The 16,287-nt window shown below is 37.7% G+C and overlaps 1 protein-coding gene across 4 annotated transcripts in view; it reads left to right on the top strand.

Annotated features, from left to right (window-relative positions):
* Positions 1 to 16,287, top strand: part of LOC127960227 (ras-related protein Rab-6B) — a 93,221-nt gene that overhangs the window by 70,059 nt on the left and 6,875 nt on the right. For all 4 annotated transcript variants that reach the window (XM_052559844.1, XM_052559842.1, XM_052559843.1 and 1 more), the window contains exons 5-6: positions 6,785 to 6,878; positions 9,468 to 9,534. In XM_052559844.1, the coding sequence (XP_052415804.1) occupies positions 6,785 to 6,878; positions 9,468 to 9,534 (161 nt within the window). The remainder of the gene's footprint in view (positions 1 to 6,784; positions 6,879 to 9,467; positions 9,535 to 16,287) is intronic.

The following is a 16,287-nucleotide window of genomic DNA, read 5'->3' as shown; positions in this document are numbered from 1 at the left end:
TTTGATGAATAGTGGACTGCACCTCTGAAGAGACCGTAGGGCATTTCGCACCGCTTTAGTTCCAGAACTAAATGTACAGTACTAAAGTTCTGAGACGATTTTGTGCGAACTATTTCCAAGTACCATTTAAAGGGTTGCTTTCGCAACGACAGTGTGTACTAGGGGATGTCTTAATCCGGTCAACAGTGATGCCATTTGTGCGTGGCGTTCAACAATGTTAACAACAGGAGGATGGAGGACGCTGTGATCGGAGCCATCTCTTTGTTGTGTCTTGCGGGTTTCAAATGGACATGGAACATCGACATATAAGTAAATCGATTGAAAGAACAAAAAAAAGGGGAGAGGTGGGGGAGTCGACTAAGAATCTCCAATGAGAACTGGCAGTGCTACATTTGCTACAAGTGCCTTCTGTTCATCTATCACTGTTCATCATACTTGCGAAAAATAAATTGACAATATATACAGTTTTTTAAATCATGGCGGGTGAGGACGTTTTCAAATGCATCTGTCCAATCAATGTATACTTACGTCATGGGTAATACCAGTTGTGCTGGTTAGACCCTGCTCCAGAGTAGGAGCTAACTTGGTTCTGAAAAAAGCAGTCTGGTACTGAAATCGCACCTAGTTCCGGCGGTGTGAAAACGACCAAAAGTGGGTAGTTCCACAAATAGTTCTGGTACTATGAAAAGGTTCCGGCAGTGCGAAAGGCCCTAATGTTATCTCTGAGACAGAAGTAAGTCAAGGTCCTTATCCTTAATGATCCAACTACTATAGCTGGTAATTTAAGAAATTACTGAGTAATGGATAACATAAACAGAAGGCATATTGACACTTGTTCTGTGCATTAATGAGAAAAGAGTTAAAACTTTCTCATTGTGTCACATTCAGTTATGTCAGTTATGAAGTAGTTCCCAATATTAAGATTAGGGTTCAACAAATATCAGTTGTCATGTGGTTGTTTCTTCAACTATTACCTAAATACTGTTTGTAGTCTAATCCAGTAAAGCAGATATAGTTATTTATTATTCCTAAAGTGGTTCATTTTAAATTCTGTAACTGTTCTTCTAATTTGAAAAAAAAATAATAATAAAATAAAATGTGTATTTATTTGTGTATATATTCATGGTTCACGGTTTTAATTATTTCTCATTATGACTTTTCTAATTTAACACAATTATGACTTAAAATTATCTTTTGGGGTAATTTCTCAGCCAGAGTTGACATGCAATTAATTAATTAATCGCCACATTGTGTCATTAATAATATACAGTATTGTTCAAAATAATAGCAGTACAATGTGACTAACCAGAATAATCAAGGTTTTTCGTATATTTTTTTATTGCTACGTGGCAAACAAGTTACCAGTAGGTTCAGTAGATTCTCAGAAAACAAATGAGACCCAGCATTCATGATATGCACGCTCTTAAGGCTGTGCAATTGGGCAATTAGTTGAATTAGTTGAAAGGGGTGTGTTCAAAAAAATAGCAGTGTTGCATTCAATCACTGAGGTCATCAATTTTGTGAAGAAACAGGTGTGAATCAGGTGGCCCCTATTTAAGGATGAAGCCAACACTTGTTGAACATGCATTTGAAAGCTGAGGAAAATGGGTCGTTCAAGACATTGTTTAGAAGAACAGCGTACTTTGATTAAAAAGTTGATTAGAGAGGGGAAAACCTATAAAGAGGTGCAAAAAATGATAGGCTGTTCAGCTAAAATGATCTCCAATGCCTTAAAATGGAGAGCAAAACCAGAGAGATGTGGAAGGAAACGGAAGACAACCATCAAAATGGATAGAAGAATAACCAGAATGGCAAAGGCTCAGCCAATGATCACCTCCAGGATGATCAAAGCCAGTCTGGAGTTACCTGTAAGTACTGTGACAGTTAGAAGACGTCTGTGTGAAGCTAATCTATTTTCAAGAATCCCCCGCAAAGTCCCTCTGTTAAAAAAAAGGCATGTGCAGAAGAGGTTACAATTTGCCAAAGAACACATCAACTGGCCTAAAGAGAAATGGAGGAACATTTTGTGGACTGATGAGAGTAAAATTGTTCTTTTTGGGTCCAAGGGCCACAGGCAGTTTGTGAGACGACCCCCAAACTCTGAATTCAAGCCACAGTACACAGTGAAGACAGTGAAGCATGGAGGTGCAAGCATCATGATATGGGCATGTTTCTCCTACTATGGTGTTGGGCCTGTTTATTGCATACCAGGGATCATGGATCAGTTTGCATATGTTAAAATACTTGAAGAGGTCATGTTGCCCTATGCTGAAGAGGACATGCCCTTGAAATGGTTGTTTCAACAAGACAATGACCCAAAACACACTAGTAAACGGGCAAAGTCTTGGTTCCAAACCAACAAAATTAATGTTATGGAGTGGCCAGCCCAATCTCCAGACCTTAATCCAATTGAGAACTTGTGGGGTGATATCAAAAATGCTGTTTCTGAAGCAAAACCAAGAAATGTGAATGAATTGTGGAATGTTGTTAAAGAATCATGGAGTGGAATAACAGCTGAGAGGTGCCACAAGTTGGTTGACTCCATGCCACACAGATGTCAAGCAGTTTTAAAAAACTGTGGTCATACAACTAAATATTAGTTTAGTGATTCACAGGATTGCTAAATCCCAGAAATTTTTTTTTTTTGTACAAAATAGTTTTGAGTTTGTACAGTCAAAGGTAGACACTGCTATTTTTTTGAACACACCCCTTTCAACTAATTGCCCAATTGCACAGCCTTAAGAGCGTGCATATCATGAATGCTGGGTCTTGTTTGTTTTCTGACAATCTACTGAACCTACTGGTAACTTGTTTGCCACGTAGCAATAAAAAATATACTAAAAACCTTGATTATTCTGGTTAGTCACATTGTACTGCTATTATTTTGAACAATACTGTATATACTGCATGTAAGAATCAACTATTGAAAACCATATTTGTTTAAAGTACCATTTTTGAAAGTATCTTATGCTAACCAAGGCTGCACTTTTATCCTAAATTCAATTTAAAAAAAAATACTCATCTATTCAGTGTCACACAGTTCTTTAGAAATCAATCTAATATGCAGATTTGGTGCATCTAATGTGCTGATTTCTTTCTTTAAAAAAGGGTTTTCGGGGATTCTTTGATCATTTGTTAAACATTTTGTAACATTAACATATTTACTGATAAGTTTAGTGTATCAAAAAAGAGGTATTAATTCAAAAATAAATAAATAAATGAATACATAAATAAAAATCAATCAATCAAACAAAAAAATCAATCAATCAATCTTACTGCCCTAAACGTTTGAATGGTGGTGTGTTTCACTGCATATTGCATATATTTATATAATTTTAAAGGGGAACAGAAATTGAATGAAAAAGCATTTAAAAAAAAAAAACACTGCATAGACAGTCAATAAAGGTTTTTTTTTTTTTTTTAGATTATTATTATTTTTTTTACAATTAAAATGTTATTTTCAGCAGGGTTATGCAAATGATAAGATGTTTTTTAGTTTTGTAATTTACAGTACTTAAATGTAATTCTATTTAGAGTGTGTTTCAATCAAATTATGTAATTTAGTTCAGTATCACAGTAATTATATCAATAGCAAGTCTTGGGGCCACAACTGGCACCATTTACAGAGAATGAGCTGTATACTTTGAGACGCAGCGAGCCCAGAATGCAATTCATGAGTTAAGTAAACTCACAAATGCCTCTGAGCTCCTGTCTGTGAGGATAACAAAAGAGTTTGGGTGGTTACATCACGGTTGTCCCAGCAGACAGAGCTCAGTGGTTTAAAACAGCATGTCCTATTCACGTCCCACTGCTCTGAGATACAGCTAGTCTCTTCAGCCTACTTATTTCTCTCAGCCACCTCCCAAACTCTGTCACATTTATACAGTATTGTTCAAAATAATAGCAGTACAATGTGACTAACCAGAATAATCAAGGTTTTTAGTATATTTTTTATTGCTACGTGGCAAACAAGTTACCAGTAGGTTCAGTAGATTGTCAGAAAACAAACAAGACCCAGCATTCATGATATGCACGCTCTTAAGGCTGTGCAATTGGGCAATTAGTTGAAAGGGGTGTGTTCAAAAAAATAGCAGTGTCTACCTTTGACTGTACAAACTCAAAACTATTTTGTACAAACATTTTTTTTTCTGGGATTTAGCAATCCTGTGAATCACTAAACTAATATTTAGTTGTAGGACCACAGTTTTTTAAAACTGCTTGACATCTGTGTGGCATGGAGTCAACCAACTTGTGGCACCTCTCAGCTGTTATTCCACTCCATGATTCTTTAACAACATTCCACAATTCATTCACATTTCTTGGTTTTGCTTCAGAAACAGCATTTTTGATATCACCCCACAAGTTCTCAATTGGATTAAGGTCTGGAGATTGGGCTGGCCACTCCATAACATTAATTTTGTTGGTTTGGAACCAAGACTTTGCCCGTTTACTAGTGTGTTTTGGGTCATTGTCTTGTTGAAACAACCATTTCAAGGGCATGTCCTCTTCAGCATAGGGCAACATGACCTCTTCAAGTGTTTTAACATATGCAAACTGATCCATGATCCCTGGTATGCAATAAACAGGCCCAACACCATAGTAGGAGAAACATGCCCATATCATGATGCTTGCACCTCCATGCTTCACTGTCTTCACTGTGTACTGTGGCTTGAATTCAGAGTTTGGGGGTCGTCTCACAAACTGCCTGTGGCCCTTGGACCCAAAAAGAACAATTTTACTCTCATCAGTCCACAAAATGTTCCTCCATTTCTCTTTAGGCCAGTTGATGTGTTCTTTGGCAAATTGTAACCTCTTCTGCACATGCCTTTTTTTTAACAGAGGGACTTTGCGGGGGATTCTTGAAAATAGATTAGCTTCACACAGACGTCTTCTAACTGTCACAGTACTTACAGGTAACTCCAGACTGTCTTTGATCATCCTGGAGGTGATCATTGGCTGAGCCTTTGCCATTCTGGTTATTCTTCTATCCATTTTGATGGTTGTCTTCCGTTTTCTTCCACGTCTCTCTGGTTTTGCTCTCCATTTTAAGGCATTGGAGATCATTTTAGCTGAACAGCCTATCATTTTTTGCACCTCTTTATAGGTTTTCCCCTCTCTAATCAACTTTTTAATCAAAGTACGCTGTTCTTCTGAACAATGTCTTGAACGACCCATTTTCCTCAGCTTTCAAATGCATGTTCAACAAGTGTTGGCTTCATCCTTAAATAGGGGCCACCTGATTCACACCTGTTTCTTGACAAAATTTATGACCTCAGTGATTGAATGCCACACTGCTATTTTTTTGAACACACCCCTTTCAACTAATTCAACTAATTGCCCAATTGCACAGCCTTAAGAGCGTGCATATCATGAATGCTGGGTCTCATTTGTTTTCTGAGAATCTACTGAACCTACTGGTAACTTGTTTGCCACGTAGCAATAAAACAAATACGAAAAACCTTGATTATTCTGGTTAGTCACATTGTACTGCTATTATTTTGAACAAAACTGTACATAAACAAGCTCCATAGTCACAGACATAGATTAATGCCACAAGTGTGTCATACAAATGAGGCTTAATTAATGAGCCTTCCCTTTGTGCAATTAATCAGTTTCAACATCAATTAATTAGAGTTAGCAGAGATGAGGGTGGGGAGGCAATGACTGATGCCATTGTCTCAGTCTCAGTCTCAGCCTGTGCAGTCTGATAATACTCCAGTCATAATCTGTGACCCACTAACCACTTTATCAAAAACCACATTTCCATTATTGCTGTTTTCATTTATCTTGTTGGACTACTGTGAAGGCTGGGCAGTTTCGTGATAGTGGTCACCATTACTGACAGAATGATTATTCATGTGTAGTCCTGGTAATGTGGTCTCTCTTTGCCATTATTCTTAATGGAATCCCTCCTGCCAAGACCAGTATTCAGTAGCTGCTCACCAGCATGTTTTGTGTTTTTGATGTTGGTATGTTTGTCTCTTGACCAAGGAGGTCTGGAAAAACTATTCCTTCAGCCCATTGCCATTCATCTAAATGTCTGTTGCTCAGCTGGTGCACAAAGTCGGAGATAGATCTGCAATCTTTGTGCTCTTTTTCTGGATGCAATTGTTTTTGAGCCAATTATCTGAGCTGTTAATGCCATGTTTAAATATACCCATCTTGATGCTTTTGAAATTATTCTTACAAATATTTCCCCCAAATATCTCTCTCTTTTAAAACATATGTGTTACACTGGTTCTCAACCAGGTGCCCCCTACTAAGGGGACTCAGCAAACATCCAAGGGGACCTTTATATAGGTGAATATAATACTGTATAATATATATATATATATATATATATATATATATATATATATATATATATATATATAAAAGATTAAAACAAGCCCAAACAACTAAAAAGAAATATTATTTTTAATGCTCTCAAACAACTTTTTTTTTTCTTTAAAGATAGTTTTTTCCACAGTCTAAAATTATATAATTAAGTTTTTTTTTTTATGTATACATTTTCTATCCTCTAAAACTATAATTGAGTGGAAAATGTAAGTATAATATATCTACTGGAGGGGAAAATGTTACATGGAATATTACATGGAATAGATAGACAGACAGAGCGACAGACAGACAGATAGATAGGGCTATGTTGGTGATCAGCATGGCTGTGTTGGTCCAGTATCCAGACCACCACTAAACCAGAGTGGAAATTCATGGTTTTTCAGAAGGGGTCATCACAGTTTAATAATATTTTATAAATAAACTCAAGAATAAACCCTTTTCACAGGCAAATCACGATTGAGGAAGGCGAGCAGCGGGCCAAGGAGCTGAGTGTGATGTTTATCGAGACCAGTGCCAAGACAGGCTACAATGTGAAACAGGTGAGTTTTACCTAAACACCTCGCTCTGTCAGTGGAAAGAGCGGCCACAGCATGTAGGTGTGAGAAATGCTCTGTGTTCGTTCTGATTTCTCTTCTGAGGTGCAACTGAAAGCATGATTCATGATGACTAAAGTGCCAAGGTTTGGAGAGATAAAACCAGTTTGCCTTATTAAAGTAATTTTAGGTGTGTCTGACGTGTGTGTGTGTGTGTGTGTGTGTGTGTGTGTGTGTGTGTGTGTATATATATATATATATATATATATATATATATATACTATTATTATTAATAAAACTATATTTATACTACCCATTAATATAGAATGTGTCAGGTTTATTTTACAACTGCTTTGAACACAATCACAATACTCCATTTTACCATTACCATTTGAAACATTCACAAAATGCATGAGGCTTATAGTATTGAGAAGCTGTATTATTGTGCATTGTTCCATCAGCTGTACTGGACAGTAAGCCTTTATTCTTCTCAAAGCCACGTATCACTGTTTCATAGGAGCTTAACACTGACAGTACAAGACAACACTATAAGACTGTAAATCTCTGACACAACATATTATTGTCACCAGACGTGGAGTCTATTTGTTCTGGTCTCCATTACAAACTAAGAAGATTTCCAAGCCTTTACATTGTTGCACATGTATGTGTGTGTGGTTGACTGGAGCAGGTGCTTGCTTGCAGACTTGTGTTGTCTGGAGCAGGGAACTGGATTCATCTGAGATTACGATCAGTACTGAAAATGTCTTATTTGTTTCTCCAATAACAGCAACATTAGTTAAACTGATTACCTCGCAGAGGTAATTGCAAAATAATGACTCAAACATTGACTGAAGAATTGTAGGGTGTCAGATCCTTTCCAGGATAAAATTGAATTCTTGTGTAAATAATGCATGCTCAACAAGTTTTGATGAAGATGATGATAATAATAGTCATTTGTTGTATAGCAGTGTTTCATTGCTGATAATATTAAGTTTCATTATAGATGCATAGCAAGAACCTGGTTTATTTTCAGTTTTGAAAAAGTCCATACTTAAGTATAATATAATAAAGTGATTCATTTTCTTCTCAGTCTTAATTTGAATGCAGTGAAGTGTGTTTACTTGTGTGGGGCTACTTAACCATATTTCGAGGACATATGTGTACCCATAAGTGAGCTAAAACTAATAACCTCCCAAAACATTATTTTGGGGACACCATAATTTTATAAACAGTACAAAATATTAAGGAAATAAGTTTTATTTTTATTTTTTGTAAAAATTTAGCAAGTTTTGTATTAGGGTTTTAATCTCTATATAAAACAGATTTTCCTCCATTTAGTATCCCCAAGAAAACACAAGTGTTGTATTGAAGAAGAGGCAACTAATTAGAGACAAAAAGATGAATGAGAAAGAACATAAAATTGCAAACAGTTGTTGTACATATATATGTTAGCTAACAATTACACAGTTGTGTTGTGCTAACAGCTTATTTGTAAAATGAAAAATGTGACACTGTATGCCATGGGTGCATGGGCCTGTCTGTGTTTTCCTTAAGTGGAATGGTTCTGAGTTCTTTTGTTTTTGTCCGAGCTAGATTATGACTCTCTTTGTCTTTTCTGTCAAAAACAATGACCTGAAGGTAGTTAACAAAATGAGCCTTTTTTCTGACCCGTTCTGCTTAATGGTCCAGTGTGTCCCATTTCCCTGTGGCTCATCCACTGTGATTGATGGCATGAAACGAGAGGGGTGGTGTTGGCTACATAAGCTAACTGCCCTGTTTGATATGATTGGGAGTGAGTGGGGCTATATATCATTGTAGTATAGCCTCATATAGCTTCTGGGAGTAACCCTTTATAGAGGATGGCTGTAATGGAGGTGTGTGGTGGGCCATTAATTGCTCTGCTAGGAGCGGTATGCTAGCAATGCATTGCAAGTTTCAGAAAGCAGAGCCGGACTAAGTGCTTTTTGTGGTCCCTTTATCATCTTCTACTCATAGTCTACTTTAAAGGTCAGCAGGTGTTTTAGTCTGTGACATTTATGATTCTGAAAAGAAGTAGTTGCATGAGATCTTCATTTCTATTACTATATATAACAGAGCAGGTCTGCTTCAATGCACCAGAGAAAGTCCACTTTGCTACAAATCACTTTTTTACAGGTTTAAAAATGGTTCAGCTCATGGTTGCTGCTAGAAGGCTGCACAGTGTGACACAGGGCCGTTGCAAGACTATTCCAAGTATTTTTGACTCTATGTAAAGTATACCACATAAAGGAAATAACCAAGAAAATATTGAATACTGCTGATATTTACTTACATATTATATTTCAAAGCAAGCAGTGGTCTGTTGGTCTTCATGGTCAACTCAGCAAATTCATGTGACCAGATGAACCTGTTACACAATTTGTGTGGACATTTTTCACCCTCATGACAATACCCAATACTTTGTCCAATTGCATAATTTCTTCTAAAATGACTTTTAAAATGGTTGCAGAGCATATACCACTACCCACTGACTTTAAAGACAAAATTTTTGTATGAAGTGTTCTGGTTACTGTCACAGCTGAAGTCTCTAACAACATTCTCTCTTTTCTCCCGCAGCTGTTTCGACGTGTGGCAGCTGCTCTTCCAGGAATGGAGAGCATGCAGGAGACAAGCAAAGAAGGCAGTATCCTTTCAGTGAGCTCAAAACCAAAACGATTCAACAATTCAGATCCAGTGTCTAAATGTAGAGCACTACTGTATGTAATCAGGTTACTCTGCTGCACTCTACATTTAATAATATATAAATCAGCAACAACTGACTGAATTTCAGTTCTCTTACATATGACCTCTAGCACATTGTACTTCTTTATTGTTATTTTATCTCATACAGGGTTTTATGTAGCATTTTTACCAAAGGGGTCATATGACGATGTTTAAAGTACCATTATTTTGTGTATTTGGTGTAATTCAATGTGTGCACGTGGTTTAAGGTAAAAAAAAAAAAAAAAACATTATTTTACATGTACCGTACATTATTGTTGTTGCTCTCTGCCCCATCTTTCCGAAATGTGTCAATTTTTACAAAGCTCATTGTTCTAAAAAGTGTGGTGTGCTCTGATTGGCCAGCTATCCCATGCGTTTTGATTGGCCGAATACCTCAAGCATGTGACCGAAATGTTACACCCCTTACCATATTTGGAAACCCACATCGGCGGCAACAATACTACAGGGAGAATAAAAATGATGACTTCTTTCATTATGTATAAATTTGGGCGCTGTTATGGAAATCTACCAACAGTGATGTAGATTTGTGGGGGCGTTTGAATAAAGCGTTTTAAGAATACATGGATAAGTTTTAACTTTTGTTAAGAATATCTCTTTGTATTTGAGACTTTCATCTTTGCGACTTTACGGATCTTATATATGCATTTCATACATTCCAGAGAGAAATGAAAACAGGAAATCGCATCGTATGACCCCTTAAATCTTATTAAAGTCACAAAAATAGTTGATATAACATGTTTCAAAAAGAGGGCATGCTACACACGATGACGTCTATGTCATAAAATATTTTTACCTGGGAGTTTTAAGCATTGTTACTGATCAAGGCACAATATACACAGGTAGAAGTTGAAGTGAGGCTCATCATATTATAAGAACAGCTGCTTCTTGTTCTGGCACAGATGCAAATGAGTATCAAATGCAAATCACAAGTAGGAGTGGCTTTCAACTGGCTTTGCTTCAGGACACACATTTTTCCACTGAATATTTAATTGAAGTAAACAACAACAACAACAACAAAATCAAAACATTCAACTTTCATTCAAATTAATTATTTTAACATTCAGTGTATAATTTAACATACCGGCAATAAAATAACATGCAGGACATATTTTGGCACAATCCAAACATTGCATGCGAACCCAAACATTCCCTTAACATTAACATAGGTTCCTCTTTGGGAACCAATTTCTAACATTCTAGGAATATTCTTTTTAGTTTTTTTATTTTATTATCAAAAATTAACATTTCTAGAATGAGTTGGCCAAAAATGAGTTTTTGCTTGCATAGTTTTGTTAATGATTTTTGAGGATCAGGTTCTGTCACATGACCCATGTTTGCATCAGTCTAATTTCTAGATTTGTCTAGGCAAGGCAAGGCAAGTTTATTTATATAGCACATTTCGTACACAATGGTAATTCAAGGTGCTTAACATAAAAGAAAGTAAAAAGGTCCTAGGTCATTTAGTGATTTATAGACGAGTAAAAGTACTTTAAAATCAATCCTAAATGTAACTTGAAGCCAGTGTTAGGACCTGAGGACTGGTGTGATATGCTCAGATTTTCTGGTTCTAGTCAGAATCCTGGCAGCAGCGTTCTGGATGAGCTGCAGCTGTCTAATGGTCTTTTTGGGAAGGCCAGTGAGGAGCCCATTACGATAGTCCACCCTGCTGGTGATAAAGGCATGAACAAGTTTCTCCAAGTCTTGACTGGAAACAAAAGATCTAATTCATGCAATGTTTTTTTAGATGATAGTATGCTGATTTATTTACTACTTTGACATGACTACTGAAACTAAGGTCTGTCTCCAGAATCACACCAAGATTCCTGACTTGATTTTTAGTTGTTTGACCCTTAAAGTCAAGGTATTCACCTTGAAAACTTCATCTTTGTTTCCAAATGCAATAACTTCAGTTTTTTCCTTGTTTAACTGAAGAAAGTTCTGGCACATCCAACTATTAATTTCACCGATACATTGGCAGAGGGAGTCAATGGGGCTGTAGTCATTTGGAGATAAGGCTAGGTAAATCTGGGTATAATCAGCATAGCTGTGATTGGCAATTTGGTTCTTTCTCATTATTTGACTTAGTGGAAGCATATACAAGCTAAACAAGAGCGGTGCAAGAATTGACCCTTGTGGGACTCCACATGTCATGGACGTCCACTTAGACTTATGGTCTCCTAGACTAACATAATAGCCTCTCCCTTGTAAGTATGACCTGAACCATTTGATTACCATCACAGAAAGCCCGACCCAGTTTTCCAGTCTCTCTAGTAGTATGTTATAATCGACAGTGTCAAACCCAGCACTGAGATCAACAATACCATCACTGATATTTTGCCAGAGTCAGAATTTGAGCGAATATGATGCGATCGGAAACCAGATTGAAAATTGTCCAGGTATCCATTTGAGTTTAAGTATTTGTTTAGCTGACTAACAACTACCTTTTCTATCATTTTACCTATAAAAGGAAGATTAGATATTGGTCTATAATTGCTCAAAATGGTGTTATCAAGATTGCTCTTTTTCAGGATGGGCTTAAACCTGCAGTTTTCAGGGAGTTTGGAAATGTCTCAGAAAGAAATTAGGCGTTCACCACTTTTAAGAGATCTGCTTCTAAACAGTTAAGCACACTTTTGAAAAAAGATGTAGGAAGTGTGTCAAGATAGCAGGTTGATGATTTTAGGTGCTGCACTATTTCTTCCAAATTTTTGCTATCAATTGCTTCAAAAGTAGACATAGTATCTTTTTGATATTGTGGCCAAATCTGTCTGACCCCTGCATTGCTTGAGGATGTGCCAATTGCCTTCCTGATATTGATGATCTTCTCAGGAAGCAAACTCATTGCATTTGCTGTCTGAGAGCATTTCACTGGGAATCTGACTTGGGGGGTTTGTCAGTCTCTCAACAGCGGCAAAAAGAGTTTGAGTGTTGTTTAAGTTACTGTTTATAAGGTCTGAGAAGATGAGAAAATGGCTAGTTTCACATTAAAAGCATGAAGGCTGTCTTTATAGATGCTATAGTGAATTTCAAGTTTCGTCTTCCTCCACATCCGCTCGGCTTTTCTGCATTGTCTTTTCATAGTCTGAACTGCTGTTGATCTTCTCCAAACTGATTTCTGTCTGTTTGTTTTCTTACTGACTATTATTGGAGCAATATCATCAATAACATTCTTAACTTTTGAGTTGAAGGAATCAAGGAGAATATCAACAGAGTCTGCAGAAATGCTTGGTGTTAAAGATATAGCCTCCATAAATAGTACACTTGTGTTCTCGTTAATGCATCTCCTTCTGACAGAGACAGATCTAGATTCAGTGGTAGCAGAGATCAATATATCAAAGAGAATGCAGAAGTGATCAGAAAGTGCTACGTCCTTAATAACAATGGATGAAATGTTTAGACCCCTAATGATGATTAAATCTAGAGTGTGTCCACCTTTATGTGTGGGTCCATGCACATGCTGAATCAGGTCAAAGGTATTTGGAACCGTTTGGAATTTTTTTTGTAGTTTTCTTCATTATCTATGTGAAGATAAAATCCCCTGCAATAGCAAAACAGTCAAACTCTGAGGATACATTGACAGTGTTGGGTATAGTTACTTTGGAAAGTAGTTAGTTAGGTTACAAAGTTACCATCAATTAAAAGTAATCAGTTATGATACAGCGTTACCTATTCATAAAAGTAACGCGTTAGAGTACTCATGCGTTACCAAAAATTAAAAGCCGTTTGCAGCGGCTCACACATGACAGACACAGCCCCCGGCCCCTTTAAATGCACCTAGAAGTCGTGACTCCCGACAATAAATAACGTCAGTCATCCGACTAAATTAACACTGCAGGATAACAATAACAGGAAAGACAGTCAGCAATCGGCTATTCCACATGGCGTTTTATATATTTATTATCACAGAACATATTATTAATCAAAATTCGCACCTAACGTTACCCAGCCCGGGTAGCCTAGGCTACTGTATATTATGAGCACCACAAGATAACTCCTGATTTTTCTTTAACTTTAAATAATGCAGTTATCAAAGTACAAGTATGCTTACTTGTAAACACAACCTTAAACAGGCTTGCAGATTTAAATCCATTTAGAAATGATGAACAACCAGCCAGCCAACGATCTAACAGAAATTAACAGCTGCCTGTCAAACAAAAATGATAACAAACCGAATTAAATCCTTCACTGCCACACAGGCAAATGACAAAGCGCTTAATAGCCGAACTAATTATTATTAAAGTGTCATTCACAGTCACAAGCCTAAATTCGCTTTAACACAGTCCTTTTACATTTACTCTTCAAAGTAGTGATTAAAACGTAGCGTTAAATTTGAGGTAGAATTTTTGGCGGTCGACAGAAGCTTTTCACCAAAGCAGAGTGTGCATTTTACCGTTATGTTCTTTTCTTTTTCGTTGACAAATTGAAAATAATGTGCGTACTTCCATAAACCAAACGCTGTCCTCTCTGCTATCTTGCCGGGAGTTCAAAAAAAAAAAAAAAAAAAAAAACACACACACAGGGTCAGGCGCAGGGCACAGACGCATCACAGCCATTGACTTTACGATCACAGAGCTTCGGCTCCGCTGATGCATCCGCAGATGGCACAGTAGACCTAGGACTACTGTCTGACAAAAAGCAGGCTGCAGTCGGGATTTTCCTTTCCTTAAAATAACGGATTACTTTTTTTAAAAAAATAACGAAGTTACTGATTACTTACGCACGGAACTAACGCGTTAAGTTACAAATTTCAGGAAAAAAGTAATTAGAGTACTCTAACGCGTTACTTTGTAATGCGTTACCCACAACACTGATCATTGATAACATTTCTGTGACCTCTTCAGCAAAGGCTGGAGAGTATTTTGGAGGCCTGTAAATAATAATAAACAGAATGCGTGGAGCACCTTTCAGCACAATCCCTAGATATTCAGAAGACAAGTACTGACCAAATTACACTTGCTTGCATTGATAGACATCTTTAAATAGAGCAGCTACACCTTCCCCAATCCTAACAGTCCTGCAGACACTCATGTAAGTGAAGTTAGGAGGGGCTGCTTTGTTGAGGATTGTACTGCAACTGTATTCTGGCCATGTTTCGTTTAGAAACATTAAATCTAGATTGTTTGTGGTTATAAAGTCATTGATTAGAAATGATTTATTTTTTAGTGAGCGAATGTTTAAAAATGCTAACTTGATGGCAGTGCTTTGTGTCTTTACATCGATCTTAGTTTGATGCATAATAGGCCGCAGATTAGATGAGTTTGCCCTTCGTCTTGAAAAGGCCTTAGACTTTCTATCACATGATAAAACTGAAATAGAGAAAGCTACAGGCACACTGGGTTCCCGCTTGTTCTGTAAACATCTGTCAATGTTGCTGCTATTATAGCGGGTCCACGACACATATCACTAAGAGCTGATATCAGTTGTTTTTGGTTCACCTTCAGCAGATAGAGGGTTTGGGCCCTGGCGTTGTGGCAGTGGTCGGAGAGCTCTCACAGAAGCAGAGCCCACGGGCTTTGTTGGTTGTGGGGCCTGCCGTTTTTTTGTTGATATCTGCGGGCTTGCAGCGAATGCATGTGGGAGTTTAGTCCCAGCATACACCAATTCCTCCATTTTCTGTGAGAAGCACAGAAGTGAAGATGCTGGAGAGAGGGATAATGTGTCTGGTGAGGTAGGCTGTGTCTCTGGTGTTTCCAGTGGCTGTGATATGCTGTCCTGGCTTCCCTTGCTGTTTTCCAGGAAGTCATCCTTGGGTGCTGAGTCTTGTAGGTGTTTTGATACATCACAGTCTGTCTCTGAGGAGCTCTGTGGGAGGGCTCAGCCGGGATGGTGTCCATCAGCAGTGCTTGTCGTGTCTGCATGGTGTTATCAGTGTCCTTGTGGGATGTGTCAACCACATGATGACTCTTCCCAGGTGTGTGTGTGTTGAATGGATTGAAACACTCTGCTGAAGGATGTCAGAGGGAAAAGTAGCTATTTTCTTTAAGCACTCTAGCACCAAGTTTTTTTGGCTGGAGGCCATCTGGTTTAAACAGTTGTCTATGGCCCCAGAAAAGATTGAAGTTGGCTATGAAATTAAAAAATCGGTATTGGAATCGGCCATGAAAAATCATGATCGTGCAACCCTAACAGTCATTTGCCCCATTTCCCCTCCCTTCTGTGACCCTATGCCACACATTTTTGGATCAAAATAACCCACTAGCTGAGAATCACTGATATAGACACAATGCAGTGTGCAAGGAATTGAGGTGCATGTGCAGGCAGCATGAGGTTACAGAATAACAAAATATGTTTACATTCTTGTACAAAAAGTGGTTTCAGTCTATATAGCTAATTTTGCCCTTCATGACAACTGTGAAGGGGGGGGGGTGATCTTTTATTATAACTCATCCGTTTAAATTATATTATACCTTAAAGTTATACGTAATTGAGGGCATGGCCACTTGAGTGACAGGTGGATTGCTGCTGCTATCACCACCAATGAGCTGGGTGGGTGTGGTTTCAGCAATCAGCCGGGTCCACCCACTTTAGGCTTAAACAAACGCTCTTCAGAAACCTACGGTGACTTTACAGACACTACGTCCATGTTTGTATACAGCCTATGATCTTGACTCAAGTTCTTATGTCCTTGAGACATCCTTTAAAACTAGACAAA

This window comes from Carassius gibelio, chromosome B6 (genome assembly GCF_023724105.1).
Source record: "Carassius gibelio isolate Cgi1373 ecotype wild population from Czech Republic chromosome B6, carGib1.2-hapl.c, whole genome shotgun sequence".
Lineage (NCBI taxonomy): Eukaryota > Metazoa > Chordata > Actinopteri > Cypriniformes > Cyprinidae > Carassius > Carassius gibelio.
Note: the sequence above shows the minus strand (reverse complement) of the source record. Positions and strands in the feature narration are given on the sequence as shown.